The sequence below is a fragment of the Periplaneta americana genome, chromosome 15 (genome assembly GCF_040183065.1).
Source record: "Periplaneta americana isolate PAMFEO1 chromosome 15, P.americana_PAMFEO1_priV1, whole genome shotgun sequence".
Lineage (NCBI taxonomy): Eukaryota > Metazoa > Arthropoda > Insecta > Blattodea > Blattidae > Periplaneta > Periplaneta americana.
Genome location: NC_091131.1, coordinates 116,358,900 through 116,384,569, shown reverse-complemented (window position 1 = coordinate 116,384,569; position 25,670 = coordinate 116,358,900). Strand labels below are relative to the sequence as shown.

General features: G+C 39.7%; 2 protein-coding genes across 3 annotated transcripts in view; one reads left to right on the top strand and one right to left on the bottom strand.

The window, feature by feature from the left end:
* TppII (Tripeptidyl-peptidase II) overlaps positions 1-22,637 on the bottom strand; it is a 132,984-nt gene extending 110,347 nt beyond the window's left edge. For both annotated transcript variants that reach the window (XM_069848025.1, XM_069848024.1), the window contains exons 1-2: positions 22,441-22,637; positions 575-703 (exon numbers count right to left, since the gene is read on the bottom strand). In XM_069848025.1, the coding sequence (XP_069704126.1) occupies positions 575-703; positions 22,441-22,602 (291 nt within the window). In that variant the 5' untranslated portion in view covers positions 22,603-22,637. The remainder of the gene's footprint in view (positions 1-574; positions 704-22,440) is intronic.
* Positions 22,638-22,876: 239 nt separating this feature from the next.
* On the top strand, positions 22,877-25,662 carry ND-MWFE (NADH dehydrogenase (ubiquinone) MWFE subunit). Its single transcript, XM_069848023.1, has 3 exons — positions 22,877-23,065; positions 25,159-25,245; positions 25,342-25,662. The coding sequence occupies exons 1-3, from the start codon at positions 22,967-22,969 to the stop codon at positions 25,369-25,371; spliced, it is 216 nt and encodes a 71-aa protein (XP_069704124.1). The 5' UTR covers positions 22,877-22,966; the 3' UTR covers positions 25,372-25,662.
* Positions 25,663-25,670: the final 8 nt, after the last annotated feature.

The following is a 25,670-nucleotide window of genomic DNA, read 5'->3' as shown; positions in this document are numbered from 1 at the left end:
GACAATTTGGACAGACAGTGGTTTAATGAACTGATGGATGGTATGCCAAGAAGGATCCAAGCATGCCTTAATGCAAGGGGAAGAACTACTGAGTATTAAACTCACTGAACTGACTTGTTCAAGTTTACAGTGAGAGAATAAAGTTTTGTTTTTGTTTACATTATGATCTGTTTTCCATTTAATGAGCAATACGTACGTATTGCAGATGTGTTTCATTTTTCACATATCACTTTCAATTTTGTGACAAGTGCATTGTATGTTTTAGTTCACAGGTGATGCAAAACTTTTTTTCATGTGTGTAATTGATAGCTGTACGAACTGGAAATACTTTGTAGCAAGTATAAATCTGTTAAAACAAAAATAATTTAACTCTTACATAATTTTGAATAAAAACTTGAGAATATCTCTATAACCAGCTACTAAAACACATAGATTACCACATGCTTTCATTGATAATTATTTTAATCAACTGTCAATTTATATTTCGACATTTGACTCCAAAGGACTAAGAAGTATATGACATTATTATGTACCCTATTTGCTACTATTGTTGCTGTAATAATTAGACTGATACCTTCAGTTTACGTCCCGAGAGTCCTTGAATCTCTCCATCTTTTGCTTGTACCACTGTGGAAGTGTCAACATCTCCAGCTCCACTGCAGTCAAATCTTTCTATTACTTTAGGCTTTCCTTCACTTGTTACCTGGAAAAGAATACATAGTCCTTCAAATTAACGTAACTTATATCGTATCTATGATTATAACGCATTTACATAAGAAACTTGTTGTAAAGTTCACATAACTGCCTGCGTGTTCCTTCAGAAGACGAGAGCTGGTGCGATTGTCCCCTCGTATTATGGGCCGCCGGATGTCCACTCACACCCCGCCCCTAGTAACTCCCTCCCGATGCCGAAAGGTCTCCTCACCACATGGCCCGGCCCGGCCCGGAGAGAGATGGTTTCGGTGGAAGACACATTCCTTCAGAATACGGGACTCGCTATTTTTTTTTCTCCCCTCGTATTAGGAGCCAGATGTCCACCCACACCCCTGCCTCTAGCAACTTGCTCACGGCGCCAAGGGGTCCCCTGACCACGTGACCAAGCCAAGAGGGAGAAGAGTCGCACTAAAGGCCACAATGTTGTGGAGGGAATTTGTGACGTCACATAGTGTCATAACACTCCAAGCCACGCTAAGGAGGAGAGAAATGGCGCGAAGCCCGAGGTGTATATAAGGTGGGCCCAAAATGGCATAGGGACATTCGTCGCCGGCTAGGGGGGCCAGCCACTATGCTCCCTCTGCCAACGACAACATTTCTTTCTCTGATCCAGCGTGCTGTACTTCGTCGGACCGGGTTTTCACGGCCGACACTTACCCCCGGAACAGAAACGCATCGCTGGCTCTGTCTCCGCCTCCCTGCTCCGATCTCCCTAACCAAGCTATCCTAGTATCGCTCTTCTCGGCTACCTCCCCCCCCCCTTATCATCTTGTCTGGATTCCACATGCTCTAACCCTTTTAGAAAACATTGTCTTTTCTATCTTCGACTTCCCTCTCTGTGGACGCCCATCGCCGGCCATTTGTCAGCGGAGCTCGTTAGCAGAGAGGTCTTTACTTTACTGTGCTCTAACCCTTTTAGAAAACATTGTCCTTCTATCTTCGACTTCCCTCTGTGTGGACGCCCTTCGCCAGCCATTTGTCAGCGGAGCTCTTTAGCAGAGAGGTCTTTACTTTACTGTGCTCTAACCCTTTTAGAAAACATTGTCCTTTCTATCTTCGACTTCCCTCTCTGTGGACGCCCATCACCGGCCATTTGTCAGCGGAGCTCGTTAGCAGAGAGGTCTTTACTTTACTGTGCTCTAACCCTTTTAGAAAACATTGTCTTTTCTATCTTCGACTTCCCTCTCTGTGGACGCCCATCACCGGCTATTTGTCAGCGGAGCTCGTTAGCAGAGAGGTCTTTACTTCACCGTGCTCGAACCCTTTTAGAAAACATTGTTTTCTATCCTTGAATTCCCTCTCTGTGGACGCCCATCGCCGGCCATTTGTCAGCGGAGCTCGTTAGCAGAGAGTAACCCCTCCATCTCTCGTCTGTCGTCGAATCGCGGACCCTTTGGGAGCAGAGCTTCGATAGACGAGAACCTCCAACACCCCTGCTTCCCGTCTCTCAGTTCTCCTACCCACTGTATTCGCACTTCGAGCAAACTCTCTCTTCAGTTTTCCCCAGGCACTCCCGTTTCTCCTCTCTACTCTTTTCTACGTTGCTAGCCCTTTCCCTTCATACCAGCCCCTCGCTACTCTCCCCCCCTCGTCTTGTCTTCGTCTCTCCCCAGGTACTCCCGTTACCCCTCTCCAATATTCTCAGTCATGACAACAGCACGCCTTCAAGTTAGCTTCAGCCAGAGTCACAGGGACAAAAACGTCAATATTCTAGAGTTTCTCAAAGACATTCCTGTTTCCCCTGCCCACGAATAGGAGGAGGACACTGATTATTTCAAATAAACTACTATATCCGTATCAACGTATTTTCTTCCGACATCATCGTATAACCCCCCCCCCCACGAAGTTCGTCACCATCTGTCCTTCACTCCTGTTTCCCCTCTCATCAACTGGGACCACAGCAGGAGAACGTCAAAGCAGATCGAAGCACAACACCTATACCGTAACGCCACCCTTCCCCACACACTTCAGCTCCCCTTGTCACGTCACTCCCGTTTCCCCTCTCTACACCTGGGACAGCAGTCATCAGCAGAGGGACGTCAGCAGGAGGCGAGTGCACAATTGGCGCCCAACGTGGGGCCTTTTCTCAGTTGGTACTTAGACGAATCCACATACACCCCATAGCTCTTCACTCTTCCGAGAGGAGTAATTATCTTGGTGGCGCCCAACAATGTTTACACGCACCAGAGACCAGTGCGCCTACCGGGTTGCCCCGGACGAGGCCAGTACTATGTGGACTGCGGCACCTGCCCCACCTTCTACCATGCAGTGTGTCTCGGGCTCGAGGACGAGCCCCAGCTCCGGGAAAACGCCCCTTACGTCTGCGACTGGTGTCGCAAAAAGAAAGAAGAAGAGAAGAGGGAACTCGAGATGCTGCGAAGACTCACGCGCAGTCTTCGCCCCGCCGAGATTCTACAGCCCCTTGTGCTCCCTGACTTCCATGGACTGGAGCACGAGGATCCGGCCGGCTTCATCTCCAGATGCCGCGACTTACTCACCGAGGCGCAGGTAGACCCCTCCCAGTGGTCACGCCTCGTTCAACAGCAACTGAAGGGACCAGCCAGGGTCTGGCTACTGCCCTTCTGTGGCATTCCCTTCTCCTGGGAGGAACTGCAACAAGGACAGACTCACTGCTTCGACAGCCCGGCTGTAAGGGCTACTCTCCAGGCCTCTCTCTACGGGAAGCAACAACGAGAGAACGAGGCCGCTGATCAGTTCATCACAGGAAAAATTTTCCTCCATCGGCGACTCTTTCCTAATGCCGATCCCAACACAATCATTCCGGTGATCATCGACCTTCTGTGGCCACAACTTCGGCCGTTTCTCAGATATCCGGTTCCAGCCACTACAATGAAACTGATACATCGTGCTGTTCCTCTGGAGGGCGACTTCAAGCACACCGCTGCCACTACAATCGGGACTGTCCGGTCCAACAGCAGAGACGCACTGATCCTGCTCGCCACATCCCGATCTCCAGCCCCGTCGCGCAGATGGCCCTAGCTCCTGATGAAGAGGAAACAGTCCCGCGGATTGACATCCAGATGGGATCCCAAGCAGCCACAGCGGTAGTCGACAGTGCCGCCTCCAGAAACTTCATAAATGCCGCGAAAATTCCGATCGGCACCACCATATGAGCCGACAGGATGTCATTCATCTTGCTCAACGCGAACAGACAATGGAAACCCAGGGAGAAGCTGATATCTCTGTTACACTTGCGGGCACCACGAAGCCCGTCAACTTCCTCGTCACACCTGGGCTACGCGCTGATGCGATCTTGGGGACCCCATGGTTGTGAGACATGTCAGCACAACTAGACTACCGTCAAGGACAGCTGAGATTGGGAAACGGTGCAGTAGTACCGTTGGTCAACAAACCCGAGGCCGGAGAGGATCCCAAGCCGCAGCTACCCAGGGACAACGCTCCTGGCGGAAAGCAGCAGCCACCGCCACATGTTAAACCTTTAGTAGGAGATTCTGCTAAAGAGAAACAGTGTGCACACCTCTCCGGCCATGCCAATGGCTCTCCTTCCAAGAGCAGACGCCGTAAAATCCTTCCAGCTCCTAAACCACTGGAGCTAAATATGTTGGAGATAGGAACCACAAGCAACAGACCCGTCTCCACTACAGCTGAGAGGACCTGGTTCCCTGAAGAGGAACGGCAGGTGGAGGACCCACCTGAACAGGGCGTCCCACATTCTGACGAGTCGCAAGCAGCTGTCCAATATGTCTCTGACTCCAGGGACCGAGTTCGTGTCCCTACCGCAACCGAAGGGACGCCGGACCACTCTCGAGGCAGAGACCCGAAACCAGACGGTACATATCCCGAGGCCACGAGCAACCCACAATCCCCTCGGGACATTGGGCCTCCCGAGACCACCAGGACGACCGACGATCGCAGAGAACGAGACTGTTGGCATGCCGTGACCACCTGCAAAGAGGTGGACCTCTCCCTGCCAGGCAGGTACTACCTGCCAACCCAGCAACCCAGTCGCCGCCGAAGGCTACTGGCAGAGATGCTGCAGCATCATCGTCCGTGTCGCCTCAACAAAGAAGAAAACGCGGTGGCCACCATGAACCGACCGCCGAGTGCGCGCTCGCGATGTGTGATCAAACCGAACGACCCATTGATGCGAGTGTAGTGGTGCCGCAAGGCAAACGAAACAAGATTGTTGACCCGAGATCTGTGTTCCCAAACAAGTATCCGAACATACAGACTAAATATGATGGGCACAGATGGGGACCGAGACCTCCATAGGTCAAAGTACATGAAAACTGGGACCAAGGCATTAGCCTTTCAATTATCATTTCATTCTTGGAAATGTGTAGATTCCTCACGTTCAGTGCATGTATATGTTCTGGTATGTGTATGTGTGTGTGTGTGTGTGATGCGTGGGTACATACGTGCAAGGAAAAAAATGTTTAGTATTTAGTCACAACCAATGTACTGTAGTATATAAGCTCCAAAGTACCACGCAGGCAAAACCAGGGGGGCGATTGTTGTAAAGTTCACATAACTGCCTGCGTGTTCCTTCAGAAGACGAGAGCTGGTGCGATTGTCCCCTCGTATTACGGGCCGCCGGATGTCCACTCACACCCCGCCCCTAGTAACTCCCTCCCGGTGCCGACAGGTCTCCTCACCACATGGCCCGGCCCGGAGAGAGATGGTCTCGGTGGAAGACACATTCCTTCAGAATACGGGACTCGCTATTTTTTTTTCTCCCCTCGTATTAGGAGCCAGATGTCCACCCACATCCCTGCCTCTAGCAACTTGCTCACGGCGCCGTGGGGGCCCCCGACCACGTGACCAAGCCAAGAGGGAGAAGAGTCGCACTAAAGGCCACAATGTTGTGGAGGGAATTTGTGACGTCACATAGCGTCATAACACTCCAAGCTACGCCAAGGAGAGAAATGGCGCGAAGCCCGAGGTGTATATAAGGCGGGCCCAAAATGGCATAGGGACATTCGTCGCCGGCTAGAGGGGGGGGCAGCCACTATGCTCCCTCTGCCACCGACAACATTTCTTTCTCTGATCCAGCGTGCTGTACTTCGTCGGACCGGGTTTTCACGGCCGACACTTACACCCGGAACAGAAACGCATCGCCGGCTCTGTCTCCGCCTCCCTGCTCCGATCTCCCTAACCAAGCTATCCTAGTATCGCTCTTCTCGGCTACCTCCCCCCCCCCTTATCATCTTGTCTGGATTCCACGTGCTCTAACCCTTTTAGAAAACATTGTCTTTTCTATCTTCGACTTCCCTCTCTGTGGACGCCCATCACCGGCCATTTGTCAGCGGAGCTCGTTAGCAGAGAGGTCTTTACTTTACTGTGCTCTAACCCTTTTAGAAAACATTGTCCTTCTATCTTCGACTTCCCTCTGTGTGGACGCCCTTCGCCGGCCATTTGTCAGTGGAGCTCTTTAGCAGAGAGGTCTTTACTTTACTGTGCTCTAACCCTTTTAGAAAACATTGTCCTTTCTATCTTCGACTTCCCTCTCTGTGGACGCCCATCACCGGCCATTTGTCAGCGGAGCTCGTTAGCAGAGAGGTCTTTACTTTACTGTGCTCTAACCCTTTTAGAAAACATTGTCTTTTCTATCTTCGACTTCCCTCTCTGTGGACGCCCATCGCCGGCCATTTGTCAGCAGAGCTCGTTAGCAAAGAGGTCTTTACTTCACCGTGCTCGAACCCTTTTAGAAAACATTGTTTTCTATCCTTGAATTCCCTCTCTGTGGACGCCCATCGCCGGCCATTTGTCAGCGGAGCTCGTTAGCAGAGAGTAACCCCCTCCATCTCTCGTCGGTCGTCGAATCGCGGACCCTTTGGGAGCAGAGCTTCGATAGACGAGAACCTCCAACACCCCTGCTTCCCGTCTCTCAGTTCTCCTACCCACTGTATTCGCACTTCGAGCAAACTCTCTCTTCAGTTTTCCCCAGGCACTCCCGTTTCTCCTCTCTACTCTTTTCTACGTTGCTAGCCCTTTCCCTTCATACCAGCCCCTCGCTACTCTCCCCCCCTCGTCTTGTCTTCGTCTCTCCCCAGGTACTCCCGTTACCCCTCTCCAATATTCTCAGTCATGACAACAGCACGCCTTCAAGTTAGCTTCAGCCAGAGTCACAGGGACAAAAACGTCAATATTCTAGAGTTTCTCAAAGACATTCCCGTTTCCCCTGCCCACGAATAGGAGGAGGACACTGATTATTTCAAATAAACTACTATATCTGTATCAACGTATTTTCTTCCGACATCATCGTATAACCCCCCTCCCCACGAAGTTCGTCACCATCTGTCCTTCACTCCCGTTTCCCCTCTCATCACCTGGGACCACAGCAGGAGAACGTCAAAGCAGATCGAAGCACAACACCTATACCGTAACGCCACCCTTCCCCACACACTTCAGCTCCCCTTGTCACGTCACTCCCGTTTCCCCTCTCTACACCTGGGACAGCAGTCATCAGCAGAGGGACGTCAGCAGGAGGCCGGCGCACGACAAACTCCAGAAATTTCTATATAAGAATATAACGAACTTCAAGAATAGAACTAAAAATGATAAAATTTCTAGTCATACTAAAATAATTCTCTGCGATAGTGGGATATAGATGTTAACTAGAAACCAGAAAACTCACTAATTAAATTTCAAGAGAAGTTATTTGGCACATATGATACAAACAAAACAGCAACATCCAGAATTATAAATTACAAAATTTCAACTTAAATGACAAAATTTATGAAAACAAAATTCAATATCATGACTGTATTAATAGAATGGAAGATCACAGCATAGTCAAACAAGATGTAAACTGCAAACTCAAAAGGAAGAGATATGAGAACTACAATTTCAATCTGTATAGCTCTGATTTTAAATAAAGATAATTAATTTGTAATAACTGTTATATTTCGCCAGCATCTTTCCAAATAAACTGGCTTGTAGAGAATGAACATGAACATAATCCGCCCGATAATTCAGTAGAATGAACACTGAAAGAGTATATTTCAATGAAAATCTAGACATCAGTTATTTGCAGATACCCGCAGAAAGAATGATTTTCATATATCATCAAATTTATCAAAGGGGAGTATGTTACATGACAATAACAATTTTTCAATAGTCTTCCTGAAGACATTAAGAATCATAACCAAAACTCTGCATTATTTAAGGTAAAACTAAAACATTACTTAATATATCATACTTTCTATTCTGTAAATGGATTCTTGATATTTCACAGTACTGTGTAAATATTCCAATCCTATTAAATGGTAAACATAAAACAATATATAATATGTTACTGTTATTAACGTATTAATTCTGTACATATTTCGTATTTGCATTTTTATATGTTAAACATAAGAATTGGACATGTTCTCTATTTAATCTAAATGTAAGAATAATATGGAACGAGTCTGTCTGTCTACTTATCTATCAAGACCTGAAACAAGTACCAACTGATCAAATTTAAGTTATGGTTTATTTAATGACACTCGCAACTGCCGAGGTTATATCCGGTCACTGGTGTGCCAGAATTTTGTCCCACAGGAGTTCTTTTACATGCCAGTAACTCTACTGATATAAGCCTGTCGAATTTAAGCACACTTAAATGCCATCTCTTTCAGCAGGTGTTCACAGGCAAATTGAAATAAATGGCTGTATGACAGGAGTAGACATGGTAAACTGAAGTCAGATATTAGCTTTTGCAAAGATATGCACTGTTTATGTTTACTTCAGTTTCTTTGCTGTAATAAAAACAGACAACAGAAGCACTAAGTGTTGTCTTAGAGGTATGGCCTGAACTAAAACATCCATCACAGAATTTTGTTTCACAGCATTCAACTCGTATTCTGCCTAAACAAGTTTCACTTCAAAAAGTTTCTTCATATAAATATACATCCGAACTCATCTTGGAAAATTAAAATAGCAAACTGTATTGATACCAACAATCCATAAAAATGAAATCATTTCAAACAACAGACCAGATATTTTGCTGCAAGACAAAGTAATAAAACATGTAATTAAAATCAGTATTCCCAATAATACAAATGTACCATACTTCAGAAGGAAGAGAATAATTATTACATAACACTGGCAGTGAAACTAACAAAAACATAACCAAGTTACAGTGTATTAATCAATGTCAATCACTGTAATCAAAATCATTCATACCAGACTCATTCCATAATAGCCTATGTGAATACATCCAACATCCTTCCATGATAACTTACGTTATATTCACATGAAGGAAAAACACTTTTAATCCAAGTTGCTTTCCTATGGTGTAGAGATAAAAGAATGTGTGGTTCACAGACTGAACACCACCTTATACTCGACATGTCTTGACTCAATTTGCACATCATTATTCCATACAGTGATCATAAATATATATTTTGTTACCGGTATCTTACATTACAAGAAAAGTAATTTTATTTTTAAGTGTCCTGTAAAATGGTTTACAAACACTCTGATATGTTTATTTGCAAATGAAGACAATTTTACTTCAATAAAACAATAAAAGTGGAAGGAGAATTTACAGATAGGCTCTATTAATAATAGTGTATTGTTTCTTAATGTTGTTGTTATTGTTTTCTAATGCCAGGCATTTGACAAAGTCATTTGACCTCTTGCACTCCAATATTTTTCGAAGATATTATCACAGTCAGCCACTGAAGCACAGATTTTGAGGTGTTGCGAATCCATTTCTTGTGTTTTGTTCACTTGTTTTCTTTGTGGGTTAATGATTCTATAATAAATTTACTGGCCATTAGATAAATAAATAAATTAATAATAGTGCTTTATTTATTCTGGCAGAGTTAATATGAAAAACTAAGTAGTAGCATATATTACCTAGTCATTAATTTCGACTTTTGTTTGAGTCATCCTCAGAACTAATGAGGTTGTTGCTTTTTCCAGTTTCTTCAGTAGTTTTGCTAGGGATGCATTTATGTTCATAGTGCACCTCCCAGAAAAACAACTGGAGAAATCGGAATAAGCAAGGACCTCTCTGGTTCTCAGGATGCCTGAAACGAAAGTCGAAGGTAATTTACCACTTAGTTTTTCATATTAACACTAGAAAATCGTTATTATAATTAACTGTATTTGTAAGTGATACAAAGTGTTAAAAGTGTGTAATCAAGACATATTATAAATTTAAGTCTGCAGAAATGAGATACACGAGACGAACTGCTGGATGTACTTTGCTCAACCATCGAAAGAATGAAGATATTTTAGAAGAACTCCATATGCAGACTGGAAGACAAACTATCTTCATATCGAGAAAGATGGCTTCAACATATGTACAAAATGTCACCAAACAGGATACCAAAAATACTCTTACAGTATCACCCACAAGGACAATGAAGACCAGGATGTCCACGGAAAGGACTTCCAGACCCTGTTTAGCTGAGACCAAAACGGGCCAAAATGGCCTAATTTTGTGCATGGTGTATGACTATGAAATTTAAGTAACTTACATTACAATGGTAACTTATGTTACCACTGAATAATTAGAAAACACTAACAGAAAGATAAAATTAGCAAATTCTGAACCATGTTACTAACTAACTATTCTTCAAATTATGATGTTACGTTAAAACAAAATGAATTAATCAAATTTCCAAATACCCTTAGAACCTTTTTTGAGAGCAGGATTTAGGCCTATTTAATTTTCGCACAATTACATTTGCTCAATAGTAGATTTCATTAATTCTCCACAGTTTCCCTATTTTCCCATATTTCTTCCGTATTTGTGATTTTGTACTAAGCATGTCCAAGTTATGTTACTACACCTTGATACAGGATTCTTTCATATGAGTAATTAACCTACACTCAATCACTTACCTTAAAATATTCTTCCACAATGTCAGAGTCTTTGTTCAAATTATAGAGCATGACATTACATTTGCTTTTTTTAAGTTATTATTACCCTGCAATCATCCTATAGCATGAAATTTGGTAATGCTTTAATTGGCACAGCACTGACGATCAGATCTTGCAAATAAAGTTCATTTCACAAATCTGTCTCTTCTTGTGTTACATCAAATTACTTGCAACTTGGACAAATTGATAAATACGTGGGGTGTAACTTTAATAATGGCAACATTGCTATAAAAGCGAAACGAGACGGAGTTAATCGTTGTCACTTCTACCACATGTTAGTCTATGTCTGCCCTCCTTACCCCTAAAAGGACTCTTCCGTCTGACTCACAGCGCAAACACTGTGGAGAGTTGAAGTTAGTCTCCTGTTAGTTACAGCTCTAAGCAGTTGTGTTTCGCCATGTTTACAAAGCAGGAACAGTGATCTTGACTGAAAATTCAATCTGCCTGTAGTCATATAGCACAATAATATCATGACCTCATGACGGTCTTGTTGAGGCATGTAGAGAGACGGCGTTACCATACAGCACTGTGGCGAGGTGGCTTCGGGCCTTCAACAAGGGGCGTGACTGAGTGCAAAACATGGCTCGGCCGGGTCGTCCGAGTGTTAGTGAAGAGGAAGTGCAAGCTGTTTCCTCGCTATTAGACAACGATTGACGACAGAGAGTATGTGAGTTAGCCTAGGAAATAGGAATATCACATATGACTGTGTTTTGTATTCTAAAGAATTGCTTAAAAATGAGAAAAATTGCATCTCAGTGGGTTCCCTGGGATTTGACGGAGGCACAGTGATGAAGTGATGGATATGATACAACACTGCTCAAACTCACTTGGAGCGTTATGATCGTGAAGAAAATGCCCTCTTATGGCGTATTGTTGCGCTTGATGAGACATGGGCCAGGTCATACGAACCTCTACTTAAGCGCCAATCAAGTGAGTGGTGTCATTATGGGTCATCACGCAAAACAGTGCTGCGTCGTACCCCTACAAATGTGAAAATTATGCTGATTGCTGTGTACGACTGTGACGGCGTCAACCTAACACATACCGTCCCGCAAAGACAATGTTAATGCACAGTATTTCCGTCATTTTTTGGAGCATAATCTGATACCAGCATTGCGAAGAAAGCGTCCACACGTTCTGCAGAACCGTCCCATCATTTTGCAGGATAATGCAAGGGCGCACACGGCACACCCTGTAGTTGATTTGTAACATCTCTGGGGGTGGAAAGTGCTTTTCCATCCATCACATTCACAGGACTTAAGCCCTGTGATTATGACTTAATCCCAAAGATGAAGGAACTACTTCGTGACATTCTATTCTGGATTGTTCCTGATATTCTGTAGGCAGTAGGACGGTCCAATAGAAACATCAATAGAACAGGCACTGCTACAGGGATACTATGACTTCCACATCGCTGGCAACGAGTTGTAGACAATGCTGGTTACCACATTGAAGGAATGTAGAAGTTTCACAGATGTATCACTTGTATATTCGTAATAAATAAATGGTTGGCATTATTAAAGTTACAACCTGTGTATTTTGGACAATACTTTTTCTATGTGTTGCTGCTTCTCAATCATGTCTTCTGACTACTATCCCAATGTCATCTACAGGTACTTTGTTATGTAATGTTGCCAAATAATTCGAAACTATATTTCATTTGTATTTATATTGAAATACCTTGACAGCAGCAGAAATGAGATTATTTTTTTAACTGTGATGATGGTCAGTCTGAACAAAAATGCACAGTTCTTAAAACTGAAATTTTCTCCAAAAATATAGCACGATATTCAATAAATGTATTTTATTCGCTTCAGAATATCAGAACAAAGAGCCAAACAAGACTTATTCGAGAATTCCAAATAGATACTGGGAAATGCTGATCTGTAATTGATGCCTATGGGCACTTTGTACAGTATTTCGTTTTGATGGAAACAGATCAAGTTTTCTGCGAAGTCAACATTAATGGCTGTAAGTGTAGGATCAAAATTCTCTGGCACAGCCGTAAACATTTTTTTATTCACGTTCATGTTTTATGTAAACATGTTACAGGTACTGTGGATACATATATTTAAATTGTGGTTTAGATCTTGAATGGTTCCTTCGTTAAAAGTCTTCAACATGTTTCCAAAAACATCTCTCCACTCACACCATAAAACTGCTGCTGGAACATCCTGAGAATTTGTGAAAGATGAAGGTATCCCCATAGGCACACACAGTAGCAGGAAGTTAAAGCTCTCATCTTTCCTAGACAATCAGCATTAGTAGTAGTAGGGATATCAATTCTACATGCTTTCTGCCCTTCGTCCCATTTCTGTTAGAGGCTGAGTAAACCCCAGAGCCACAGTGTGGCTGTAAGGATTAGATCAACATGAGAATTATATAGCTTGCAGAACACTGTGTTAAATGTCATGCTGCATGTGCTCCCCTGAGAATTTGTAGCTTCTTTAGTTTCTCATGTGGAGAATTATGAGAATTCATATATTTAGAAAGTCATTGGTAGCAGAAAAAAGAAAATAAACAATCAATTTGTAACCATAACAAGAAAATGAACTGCATTCCTTATATAAGGAGTGAACTGAAAGCCTAATACTTTTATGATACAAAGAACCAAAAATTTAGAAGTGTTCTGCTGCTCAGTTGCACATACTATGGACTTAGGCCTAGTGCAAAAGACTTACTTTTTTCAAATTTTCATAGCAGGAAAATATAGTGCAAATTCCCAGTAGAGAGAGAGAGAGAGAGAAAGAGATATTGTAACAAATTGTATATTTTTTTTAATTGGTTATTTAACAGCGCTATATCAACTATGAGGTTATCTAGCGTCGATGGGATTGGTGATAGATGGTATTTGGCGAGATGAGACCGAGGATTCGCCATAGATTACCTGACATTTGCCTTAGGGTTGGGGAAAATCTCGGAAAAAAATCCAACCAGGTAATCATCCCAAGCGGGAATCGAACCCACGCCCAAACGCAACTCCAGATCGGCAGGCAAGCGCCTTAGCCAACAGAGCTACGCCAGTGGCTCAATTGCATCTTGTTCTTGTATACATCAGGATATCGCTCTACTTATACCATTTCTCTCATAAAATGCAATAATTGTATTACATGCATCATGATCTAAAGCAGTAGAACTTGTGCATTGGAGGTGAAGAAAGTGGTTTTTCATTTCCAAACACAGATTCAAACAGGTTTTTCGCCACAACACATTTGTTTTTGACAATAATCTTAGAACTTCTACTGTTGTCTTGTCCAATGAGTTTGCACTTCTATAGTCTATTGGACTACTTTTCAACTGTTGCTATAATACTTTTCACGCAACTTAGTTCACACATCTATCTTCTTCATGGCTACAATACTTTGTCTGGGTGCATATTATATTTAAATTATCACCACTAACAGTGACTGAGTCTTAACATTACAACTAGGCAACATTGCTTAAGCATGTTGTTCTGGGTGGAAAAAAAGCTGTGCCCTCCATAAACTAAATCACATGAAAAGGGGTACAGTTTCCTGTGATTTTACAGTTTTTCTCACTTGTTGACACTTCTGTACCCACCTACTAACTTCTATTCTTTCATCTTGCTTAATTAAATTTCTTGTTTCGTAATGTACAAGTTTATTCGACCTTTCCTAGCTCTTCCTCACAGAGTCTCTTACTTTCAGCCTATATTCTTCATAACAACCCATTTCTTTCAAATTTTCATACTCCATTTTTTCAGCAGAAACCAATGTCTTGTTCTTTTTAAAATGGAAAAAAGTATTGGTCAAGTTACAGATATCATTTGGAATTCACCATCATGCTCATAGTGAAACTCATATTTGAAAATTTAAGTAAAATTCCTTACAAACGTATCAGTACAAAAATATGTTATATAAAAAACATAATAGAGTAAGAAAATTCTTAAACATGCGTTAAAAGACATCTTTGCTAGCTGTTAGATTCAAGATTCACATCAAATCCAGCCAAGGGCAATGGATTTTTAAAGGGCGGCAACAGCAATAACATTCTTAACATGGATTCCTCTGAGAAGGTGAAAGCAATGCTATGGATCCTGTGTCATACATCTTATGGCTTATAAAAGAATCCTGTCCCTGATAGAATACTCCAGACAAAATGAGCTGGCCATTTATCGTTCACGTTGAATTTCGACACTTAGTAACATCTGCAGTTGAAAACATCATTAAGTTAAATAAAATACTGTATTACTACCACAAAATATTTTAGTACCAGCATACTAAAGTTGGGACAATTACAATAGGATCTCTTAGCTATACACCAAATAGATCAATACAAAATCTGTTAAAATCACCAGTACAGGCAAGAACTTCGGAAATACAAGACATTTCATTAACTGAAACTGCTCAGATCACGTGAAAAAAGTTCTAAGGTGCTGGATGGAACCTGGAGTTAATCGTTGATAAACCGACAAATTATATTTGTCGGAAATATGAAAGAAGTGTTTTCTTAACCACAGCCAAATTCATTTCTAAGGAAATTATTTAACATTTCTTTTCAAGAACTCACAACTCTTCTTTCACCTGAAATAGCCAAGACAGGACCCTTGTTCCCTCTATGGAAAGGTATAAGCTGAATGAATTATGTTTCGTCACAATATGTGACATGCAAGAAATACTTTCAGTGAAATTATTCAAGTCACCTTTGCAGGTATACCTGAAAAATTCAGATTTGTAAAACATAATTTTTTTTTTTTGGAATAACATTATTGTATGAGTAATCATTAGGTTGAAATAAAATAAAAGAAAGAATAGTGAACTGTTGTTCATACAGTTTTCTCCTCACTTGAACTGTGAGTTGTTTTGTTTCCACTTCGAAGAACAAAGGTGTTGTATAATGGGAAGATACATGGAAAATTCCAACTATAAGATAACAAGTACAAAGATAAACAGCCTTGGCTACCCAAATAAGATACATACCTAAGGTCTAGTTTTTGTCATATGTAAATGTCTGCCTCTATAGGAATATAAATTCCGTTAGACATAAAACAAACACTAACGAGATATGCTGAGATTAAACAGCTGAATTTCATAATTCCTTTAGTCGCGCTGTCTACAATAACAATATATAATATACCAATGAACCTGACTATAATTATTGCAGTATTTAGAAGATGACTTGCTTTGAATAAAAATTATCAATAACTGTCATCAGAAATATCAGTGTAGGCTATATTTTCTCTGCTTACCTCAATTATGCAAAGGAATTTGTAGATGAACTCTTTTTAATTGTTTATTTAATCAAACTGCATTACTTATATTATCTAGCACAAAAAAGACTGGTGCTAGAGACATGGTTATTTGGCAACACAAGTCTAAGGATTCACAATGAGGTTACCAGATATTCGCTTTATAAGTGGAAAAACCTAGGAAAAAACCAACCAGGCCAGTTTCTATCGATATTTTAAAGGTCAAAATTGTTTGTTAAAATTTTCAATTGGAGATATAATCCTGGGTGTTCAACTGAAAACTTTGGTCTTTGGATTATTTTCACGTGATTTTACTTTCCCCTTTCAGTGCGAGTTTATCTAAAAAAAACGACTGATAATGAAGAAAAAATGGGATTATAAGGGTACAGTGCATCAGTTATTCATAGATTTCAAGAAGACATATGACTCGGTTCAGAGAGAAATTTTATATGAATTTGATATTCCCAAGAAACTAGTTCGATTAATTAAAATGTGTCTCGGTGAAACATACAGCTGAGTCCGTATATGTCTGTTTCTGTCAAATGTGTTTCCTGTAGGCTAAAGCAAGGAGATGCACTATTACGTTTACTTTTTAACTTTGCTCTAGAGTATGCTATTAGGAAAGTCCAGGATAACAGAGAGGGTTTGGAATTGAATGGGTTACATCAGCTGCTTGTCCATGCGGATGATGAGAATATGTTAGGAGAAAACCCACAAACAATAAAGGGAAACTACGAGAATTTTACTTGAAGCAAGTAAATAGATAGGTTTGGAAGTAAATCCGGAAAACACAAAGTATATGATTATGTCTCGTGACGAGAATATTGTACGAAATGTAAATATAAAAATTGGAAATTTATCCTTTGAAGAGGCGGAAAAATTCAAATACCTGGGAGCAACAGTAACAAATATAAATGACTCTCGGGAGGAAATTAAACACAGAATAAATATGGGAAATGCGTGTTATTATTCGGTTGAGAAGCTTTTATCATCCAGTCTGCTGTCAAAAAATCTGAAAGTTAGAATTTATAAAACAGTTATGTTAACGGTTGTTCTTTATGGTTGTGAAACTTGGACTCTCACTCTGAGAGAGGAACATAGGTTAAGGGTGTTTGAGAATAAGGTTCTTAGGAAAATATTTAGGGCTAAGAGGGATGAAGTTACAGGAGAATGGAGAAATTTACACAACACAGAACTCCACGTATTGTATTCTTCACCTGACATAATTAGGAACATTAAATTCAGACGTTTGAGATGGGTAGGGCATGTAGCACGTATGAGTGATTCCAGAAATGCATACAGAGTGTTAGTTGGGAGGCCAGAAGGAAAAAGACCTTTGGGGAGGCCGAGACATAGATGGGAAGATATTAAAATGAATCTGAAGGAGGTGGGATATGATGATAGGGACTGGATTAATCTTGCTCAGGATAGGGACCAATGGCGGGCTTATGTCAGGGCAGCAATGAACCTCTGGATTCCTTAAAAGCCAGTATTATATGTACTGAACGAACTGACTGTGCTATAATAAAAGTTGCTATTTACGTTGTTCTATACAACCTTATAAAATAAATTATTTATGCATTATTCGTTTATAATCTTTGCTGTAAATTAAGCTTTACCAAACCACAAGCCAAAAATTGCAACCAATCTTAATTTTAAATGGCTTAACAATTTTACACCTTGTTAGTTTTTGATGTTAATATGAGGTACGTTTATTATTATTTTTTCAGCTCTATTCAGATACACCATACTGCCCCTACAATTCTTTATGATTAGTGGTGTACCTAAGCACACCCAAGTCTGCAACTAATGCTTGCCAAACACTATGTCATATTTACTTCCACGTCACTCATTAGAACAGGCGTGCTCAAAATGGGGAGGACGCATTTCTTCAAATGGGACTGTCTCTCCCAATATTCCGAGGCTGTATACAAATAATTTTTATTTAGATTTTCCTACTCTTGTCAGATATCAGTTATTAATAACTTCACGGGTTTACTGTATATTCACATATAATAATTTGTGACTAGGTATGTGTGATTGTGTGTATGAACATGCACGTGTGACAGAGAGAGAGAGAGAAATAGTGAGAGATGAAGGGTAACCTTGCTCTGTTCCTGTGGCTTAAAAATCAGTTATACTGTAATCATGTATAATAATAAGAACAGAAAACCATAATCCAATCCTCGTCTTTCCTTCTCTGTTTTAGTTTGCTCAACACAAAAAACATTATGTTACAACAATGAACTTTAGTACTAAAATAAAATGTTTAATGTAAACGTGCATTACCTTGATGTACCTACTGTGAATGTGAGGTACTATCATGTAAAATAATTTAGTGTACTATGATGTTCTTGGCCAAGTTAGTAACTTATATTCATATAGCTTTCATATTTACGCTGTGACATACTGCACTTCAAAGTAAAGTGAGAATCTTTAAAAACTATCAGTTTGCAAGTTAGCCACTTATTGGCGTGACCCCTCACATCTGCCAGCATCTCCTTCCGTGAACTCATGGTGCCACCTGTGACTGGTGTAGTTACGAGCTGTCTGAAACTGTCAGATCAGTCAAACTTCATTTGGGACAGTGCAGTAGTATGTTACGTTGTGCAATGGGTGGATTTTCACTGTATCATGATACATACACTTTGAAGATGTACGTACATGAAGTGCAAGAAATTATGCAATAGAACAAGATAAAAATTAAAACGTAAATTTCTTAACAGCCCAAAGCAAACAAAACTAAAGTACAATATATGCAATTAATCCTCACACTCTAGATGAACTAAAAGACAACATTCGAATATAAATTAAGTGCATTAGTGCACAGGAATGTAAATTATAGTTTCATAAAAAGATAATTTATTTATTTAATATGTAGTACACCTTAACTTTATGGAGGGGAATGTAGAGAAATGCTGGTGAACGTAAGTTCACAGAAGGAGATGCTGTTGGATGTAAGGGAGGAGGAGGAATCATGCAAGTAAGCAGCCAACTTGTGAACCGACAGTTTTAAAAGATTATCACTGTAGCATGTGAGTTGTTAAGAGTAAAATGTAAAAATTCATTATCAAAATGAAGCTGAAGTCAAGCGAGGGAGCTGAGCCAAGTGAGGAAGACAATTTAACAATTCAAAAAAATAAATAAATAAATAAAATTATGGTTTATTTAATGATGCTTGCAACTGCAGAGGTTATATCAGCATCGCCGGAGTGCCGGAATTTTGTCCTGCAGGAGTTCTTTTACATGCCAGTAAATCTACTGACATGAACCTGCTGCACTTAAACACACTTAAATGCCATCGACCTGGGTTGGGATCGAACCTGCAACCTCGAGCATAGAAGGTCAGTGCTATACCAACTATGCTACTGGAGGCCGACGATATTGAAATGTGTGAAAAAAAAAAGGGGGAGCTCACTTGGATGCAAGTGGCTTTAAAGAACAAATAAGCAATTTTATCGTGTTCACCAAATAAACGAAATTTATAATTTTATGAAAAAAAAAAAATCTATATACAAAAGATACGTTATTTCTTGGCAATAAAGAAATGCGTAGTGAAGTGCTTTCCATACCTTCTCCTACCCAAATCCAGTTCTCACCTTTCCATGGTGCAACCTGTTTTTAACAAACAAGACTCTGGAGACTGAGTCGCAGAAGTAAAACTAGATAGTGTTTGCCAGTGTTTGAGTAAAGGGAGATAAGTCATAAAAATAAGTTTTGACTTAAATGAAAATTAAACATCGAAATCTTTTTGCAAACAGTTTTCTACACAAATAAAACACGTCAAATGCTAGTATTCTTTTGTTTTTTGCACACTCTTGTAAAATTTAACTTGTGGAGAAAATTACACTATCGTATACAGTTACCTCAATGACAACAATTATCTTAAAATACTAAAAACTGACAGATTTGTCTATGTTTGTTGAATGCACATTTTCATGCTTACGAAAAGGCACTTTTCAATGCCAATAATTTTAGGTTGACCAGGAGATCATGGCAGGCATGGTTTCTGGATTCGCCAGAGGTGTCATCTGTCTGGGGGAGTTGCACAAATTCCAGGGAGCCATAGGGGCTTCTATAGTGGACTACAGCAGACTGGGAAGTGTAGAACTGTCGGATATATGACATCTTGGTGAATCCCAGAACCTGTGGTGTCACAATCTTCAGGTCAAAGAATGCAGCAGAACGCAAGCACATGAATTGTGAACAGATGTCATCGATCTGAAGAGGTGGCATATTTATAGGGAGATGGAGGGGCGTCTGCAAATTTCATTAGAACCATATGTAGCCAAATCAATAAGATGGCACTAAGCAGTGAATCACGTGTTTGAAGAGCAGTCCTAAGGACTTCAATAATCATCCCAATACAAGGAGGTTGCACAATAAGCCTAAGGCTGCAGTGGTTGCCTGCAGGCCTTCCTCCAGAAGAAAAAAAAAACAATTTATTAAATAACAACACATTACACTAGGCCTATAGTATAAGAAAAATGATGGTTGATTAGACACATCTTAACAAGACTATCATAAGATACTGCAATACAGACACTAAACAGGAACCCCCAGGGAAATAGGAGGGATCGACTAAGGACTACATGCAGGACAATATAGAAAGAAGGAAGGCAAAAGCTATACGTTCAGTCCCAAAACTGGGTGACGTATTCTATGAGAGAATCGAGAGAGAAGGTACATGGTAACCATAGGTCCACCTAGAGCAATGTATCGATGGTGTTTAGATTTGTCAGAAACAACAAAAATTAAATTTTAACATATTTTTATTAGTTACCTTATATGAAAGAATGTAACTTAATTGCCAAAAATATATCTTCACATTTTGTAATTAAATTTTAAGTATAATTTCCATTAATTACAGCAAAGAAGTATTTTTTTAATGAGGTTAAGCCCTTTTATCTAAACACCTATGATATAATTTTGAATAGCGTTTCTTGATGCATTCTTATACAGTGTTTAAAGTTTCAATCAGATTATCCTAATATTGCTGAAGAAGACAATTTCAACTTGCATCATGAAGAGACCACCACGTGCTCACCTGCAGCTTTTTTCATACAGATGAATACTGACTGATTCCACTTCACTGCTCGAATTCCGACTTGAGGATTGGGTGAAACTAGCGCTGAGGTAGTTCCGGTGATTTCCGAAGTGAAAATCGTTGAATTTATAAATGATTTTTTTTCTGGAGATGTAATTGATCGTATAGCCTATGCAAGGCATAACAAAAGCCTAAACTAACCAAACCTAACCTGTCACAGATTCGTATATGCAAGGTGAATAAGCGGAGTAGAAAGGGAACTACCACAGCACTCATTTAGCCGAGAATTGTGCTAGACTTACTACATCTTCATAAAACAAATGTAGACCTATAAGACTGGACTCTAAAGCAAAAGTGTAGACTTTACGGGCTAGAATACGACACTGCCTAGTATGTAGGCCTTAGAAAATGTATCAATTGTTAGTTATATAAGTCTGGAGAAGAAAGTATCCCAAAAGGGATTGTGAGTAAGGTTCTGAATTAGATTAAGATTTCAGATCTGTTTCATTACCTCTATCCTTCTGAATTAGGCACTGCACCAGTATCCTCAGAAAACACAATGCACAGAATGGGATATTTGTTCTCAAACTTCTTTGGATAAAACTTCGGTATCTCCCTACACTATATATTTCTTCGGTCTCATATCACTTAAATAACCCCCTCAACTAACCTTGTTACATACCTCGGCTTAATGTCACTTAATTAGCCCCTCATTTAACCCACAAAGAAAATTAAATCAGATGTCAGTCCTGCGTGAGGTGTGGGCTGATAACGAAGTTTGGCCGATTAAATTATTATTTCGAATATTTATTCATGAGTCGAGTAGAATTAGAATAAACTAATCCACATAAGTAGGCCTATATTACAATTACATAATGAACAAACAATACCAGTACGGTACCAAACTACATTGTAAAATACTGACTTCATTACATGGCTGAAAGGAAAAAAGATTATCACAATGACCTGCAGAATTCAATTTCGCCTATATAGTAATAGACTGTGAAGTTAATGGACATCTGACAGTTAAGATGAACTATTATAAATGCACATTTAGCTAACAGAGATCTAATAACACGGATAAAGTATTAGGCCTAAATGAACGTTATCACAAGCATATGTAACAATTTATCAATTTCTTTCTATAAGTAACAAATATAACTTCTGTATGACATACAAACCTAAGGCTCATTATTCGTTTTAATAAAGTTTCCTCCAGCTAAACACGAAATACTGAGTTAATGGATCATGTAAAAGATTCCCCACAACTTTTATGCTATAATTATATTTATATCAAACGAAACACACAGAAATAAGGTATGTCACATATTCTCACTTCTTAGCATTTCTTTTAGTTGGAGGTTTCCTGCAATAGCAAGGTAACCCTGGTAAGTGCATAAGTGGAATATAGTACGATATGTAGCAAACACACTAACATGAGAACGGAGAAAGTATCCATTCTAACAATTAAACACGTAATACTATAATAGAAGCCATTCCTTTTGGATAGCTGTTTGTTCATACATATGGGCTACAAACCGTCTTGCATGTTGCAGACATTCAGCGAACGTCAATGACATGGCAAAGAAAGGTTACAAAGTAACTGTACCTGTAAACCTGGCGCTCCTGGATCAACACCTGAATCAAAAATCGCTATTGTAATTCCTCTCCCATCATACTCTGGGTATTTTGTTAAAAATGAAGTGACACCGGTTTCTTTCTTGGGTAAAAGACCCCAAACTGGAAATTCACAGTCAACAACTTCTGCCATTTTGCTCTTTTTTTGAAGTCCATTGTCTGTCAACACGCTCTCTCGTGTTATAACTATCTACTATAAAACAAAGGAATGGGCACTCACAATGCTACCAATAGCGTTTTGAATATAAACAAATAATTATTGTATTAACTATTTATTGGTATAATTAATGTTTATTAAGCTATTAATATAATTATGTGCAAGTTGTTCTCATAATAATACTGAAATTATTTGCAATGTAGTACAAATATCAGATGTATTTATTCAGATAATAGGTACACATATATTGGCAACATTGGCGAGTCTTGGAATCAGCTGGCACATTTGGATACTGCTGTTCAGCATCAACAGTAGTGTACTAATTTTAGCAGATAATAAAATGTGGTATGAAATTATACCTAGTTTTGCAATTATTACTGCAGCATTGGCGATCCCAGGGGTTCTAAATTATTTTGAACATAAGTTTGTTCTAGGAAATGTAAGTAAATAGCTATTATGACTAGCATACATAGTTCTTTACTTCTGATTGAGGTTCTGACTGATACATCTATTATTAGGCAGTACATATCTTATACATAGGCCTAATTTTATTTAATCCAGTAAAATCACATTTGGTAATTCTGGAGGACGACCACTCCACGGTTTTCGAACTTTATTTTTTTCAGAAACGACGATTTTATGCTCCATTTTCGAAAGGTAATATAAAAAATTTTCGGAAAAACAATTTCGACTAACCTAACATGAGTAACCTTTCACAACCTAAACTAGCCTAACTTAACCTTAACTAATCCAAACTAAGCTAACCTGGTAATGTTATCTTGGGTTAGGTTAGTTTAGCATAGTTTTGCTTGAGTTAGTTACGGCGTTGAGTGGCTTCTTTTCCTATTGCTGATATATGCATCTTCAGCTGTCTTGCATGTCATACCAACATAACTTACGAGACATTACGAATGTTTCACGCTAGTTTACAATGTTGCAATGTTCCAGCGGGATAGAAATTCGGTCATTTTCTTACCTCAGGGAAGTGTGTAGAGGTAAGAAAATTGAGTGTTCTGACAGATTAGATTAGTTTAGACGTTTATTATGTCTAACGTACTTATCTGTGACAGGTTAGGTTGCGGTAGTTTAGGGTTCTGTTATGCCTTATATAGGCAAATCTATGACAGGTTAGGGTAGGTTAGTTTAGGATTTTAGTGACAGGTTAGGTTAGGATAGTTTAGGCTTTTGTTATGCCTTGTATAGGCGAATCTGTGACAGGTTAGGTTAGGCTTTTATTATCGTCAAGATGAAGGTGGAAGCGATTGAGTGTGGCGCTCTTGAACAGGTAGTGATTTTTTATTTTCTATGTTGGCAGTTCAAGTCAGTCGGTATCTATTCCAAAATCGACGGAAGTCACTCAACGTTCGTTTCTCCTAGATTTGTTTATATTGTGATAGGTTATGGATTCTTTTACTATACTTATAGATTGAAAAATCGAACTGAAACCCTGACCGAATTACTACGTGAGCGCTGGCTGTCTTGGGGAGGAGAAAGTGAGAAAGCACGGGGGGGAAGGGAGAGAGCATTATGCACTATGTACTTGCAGGTCCACTCACAGTTTGTCAAACCTGCTAACAAAAGCATTAAAAGGTTGACTAATTGCCTGCAATGCTAGCATAATGGAACCTTCCTAGCTGACAGTCGAGGCAAAAATGAAATGAAATGGAGAGTGGTTCTTCTATTGGTCGCGATGCCCACACACAGCCTCTCAGAATTTACGTGGTGATTGGTGACTGAATGACGAGGAGTGAAGGAGAGAGAAGAAAGAAAGGGATTCCAGAAGTTGGCGTGTTTTATGGGGTTTCACTTGAAGTTGTCAAACTATAGGATATCGCTTCATTTTCGTAAAGTTTAACATATGATATCTTCACAACATGGAAGACGTAAAAACAACAGAAGTAAATGAAACTAGCAAGAAAAAAATAATTACACACAATGTCACGATATCCCATTTTAAAACATCATCTATTTACCAATCTAGTAACATAAATTCTCATAAACTCACTACTGATATCCTATAGTCAAATAGACCTGAGGTGGTCCTCCAGAGAGAGAGAAAATCTAGAAAAGGATAGCTGCCTTATAACAAGGAGTACCATTGCTTTAAATTATGGTGTCATGTTTCTATGTTGGGTCATTGACGTCTGTAAACCCACTTGAGGTATGTGTACATAAAGGGAAAAATTGGCCCGCGGTCTGGTATAGCTTCTGGATAGCTCAGTGATAGAGCGTTGGCACACTTAGCAAAGGTCCTGGGTTCGATACCCGGTCCCAGAACAATTTTTCCCTTTAAAATTAATCAAAGCAACAGTAGCCTATCTTTAACAAGACTTCATAAAATATAACAGATGAAAGTATAAAGTACTACTGCTAATTAAATAATTAAAATATGATCATGAATTATATTTGATAAGTTACATAATAAGGAAAATGGATCAACTTCCTCATTGCATTTTATACAACTTCTGTGATAGTAGGCTATATATATTTTAGTTTAATATGAGTATCTATTATGTACACATTATTTTTCAGCCATACTTGCGTGATAAGTCTTACAGATGGGAGAGGTTTATGTATCAGCGTGATGGTCGTCTAACCGGTGACCCATATAAGTGTAATGTAAGTAATTGGGTATTGACAGGTTAGGGGCTATAGTGTTATGTTTTGGCATACATAAATATGAATATAAGCTTAACAATGATTTTATTCTTCCAGGGTCTGGAAGCAATTCCTGATGAAAAATGAAGATTATTTTTGTAAAATTTGGTATTAATGTTGTAGAGTGAGAACGAGATTCTAATTTGGGATTGGTTGTAATATTAAATATTACTTTGAAATTACGAGTAACTTACATTAGAAGTTGCTATAAAATATGATGCATCAGTACAGATGAATCGATAATAAGCTAATCTCAAGTTTGGGTTGGTAGTTTTCTTCTGTAATATTCAGATTGCTATTCTGTATTAGCATTGTAAATAAATTTTAATGTAAATTTAATGTATTGATAAAATAAAAATCTACAATGTAAAAATAGAATACCAGCA

Coding starts and splice junctions, on each gene's coding strand:
- ND-MWFE (XM_069848023.1), top strand. CDS start 22,967: ATGTGGTATGAAATTATACCTAGTTTTGCAATTATTACTGCAGCATTG. Junction 23,066..25,158: donor ATAAGTTTGTTCTAGGAAAT/GTAAGTAAATAG, acceptor ATTATTTTTCAG/CCATACTTGCGTGATAAGTC. Junction 25,246..25,341: donor GTGACCCATATAAGTGTAAT/GTAAGTAATTGG, acceptor TTATTCTTCCAG/GGTCTGGAAGCAATTCCTGA.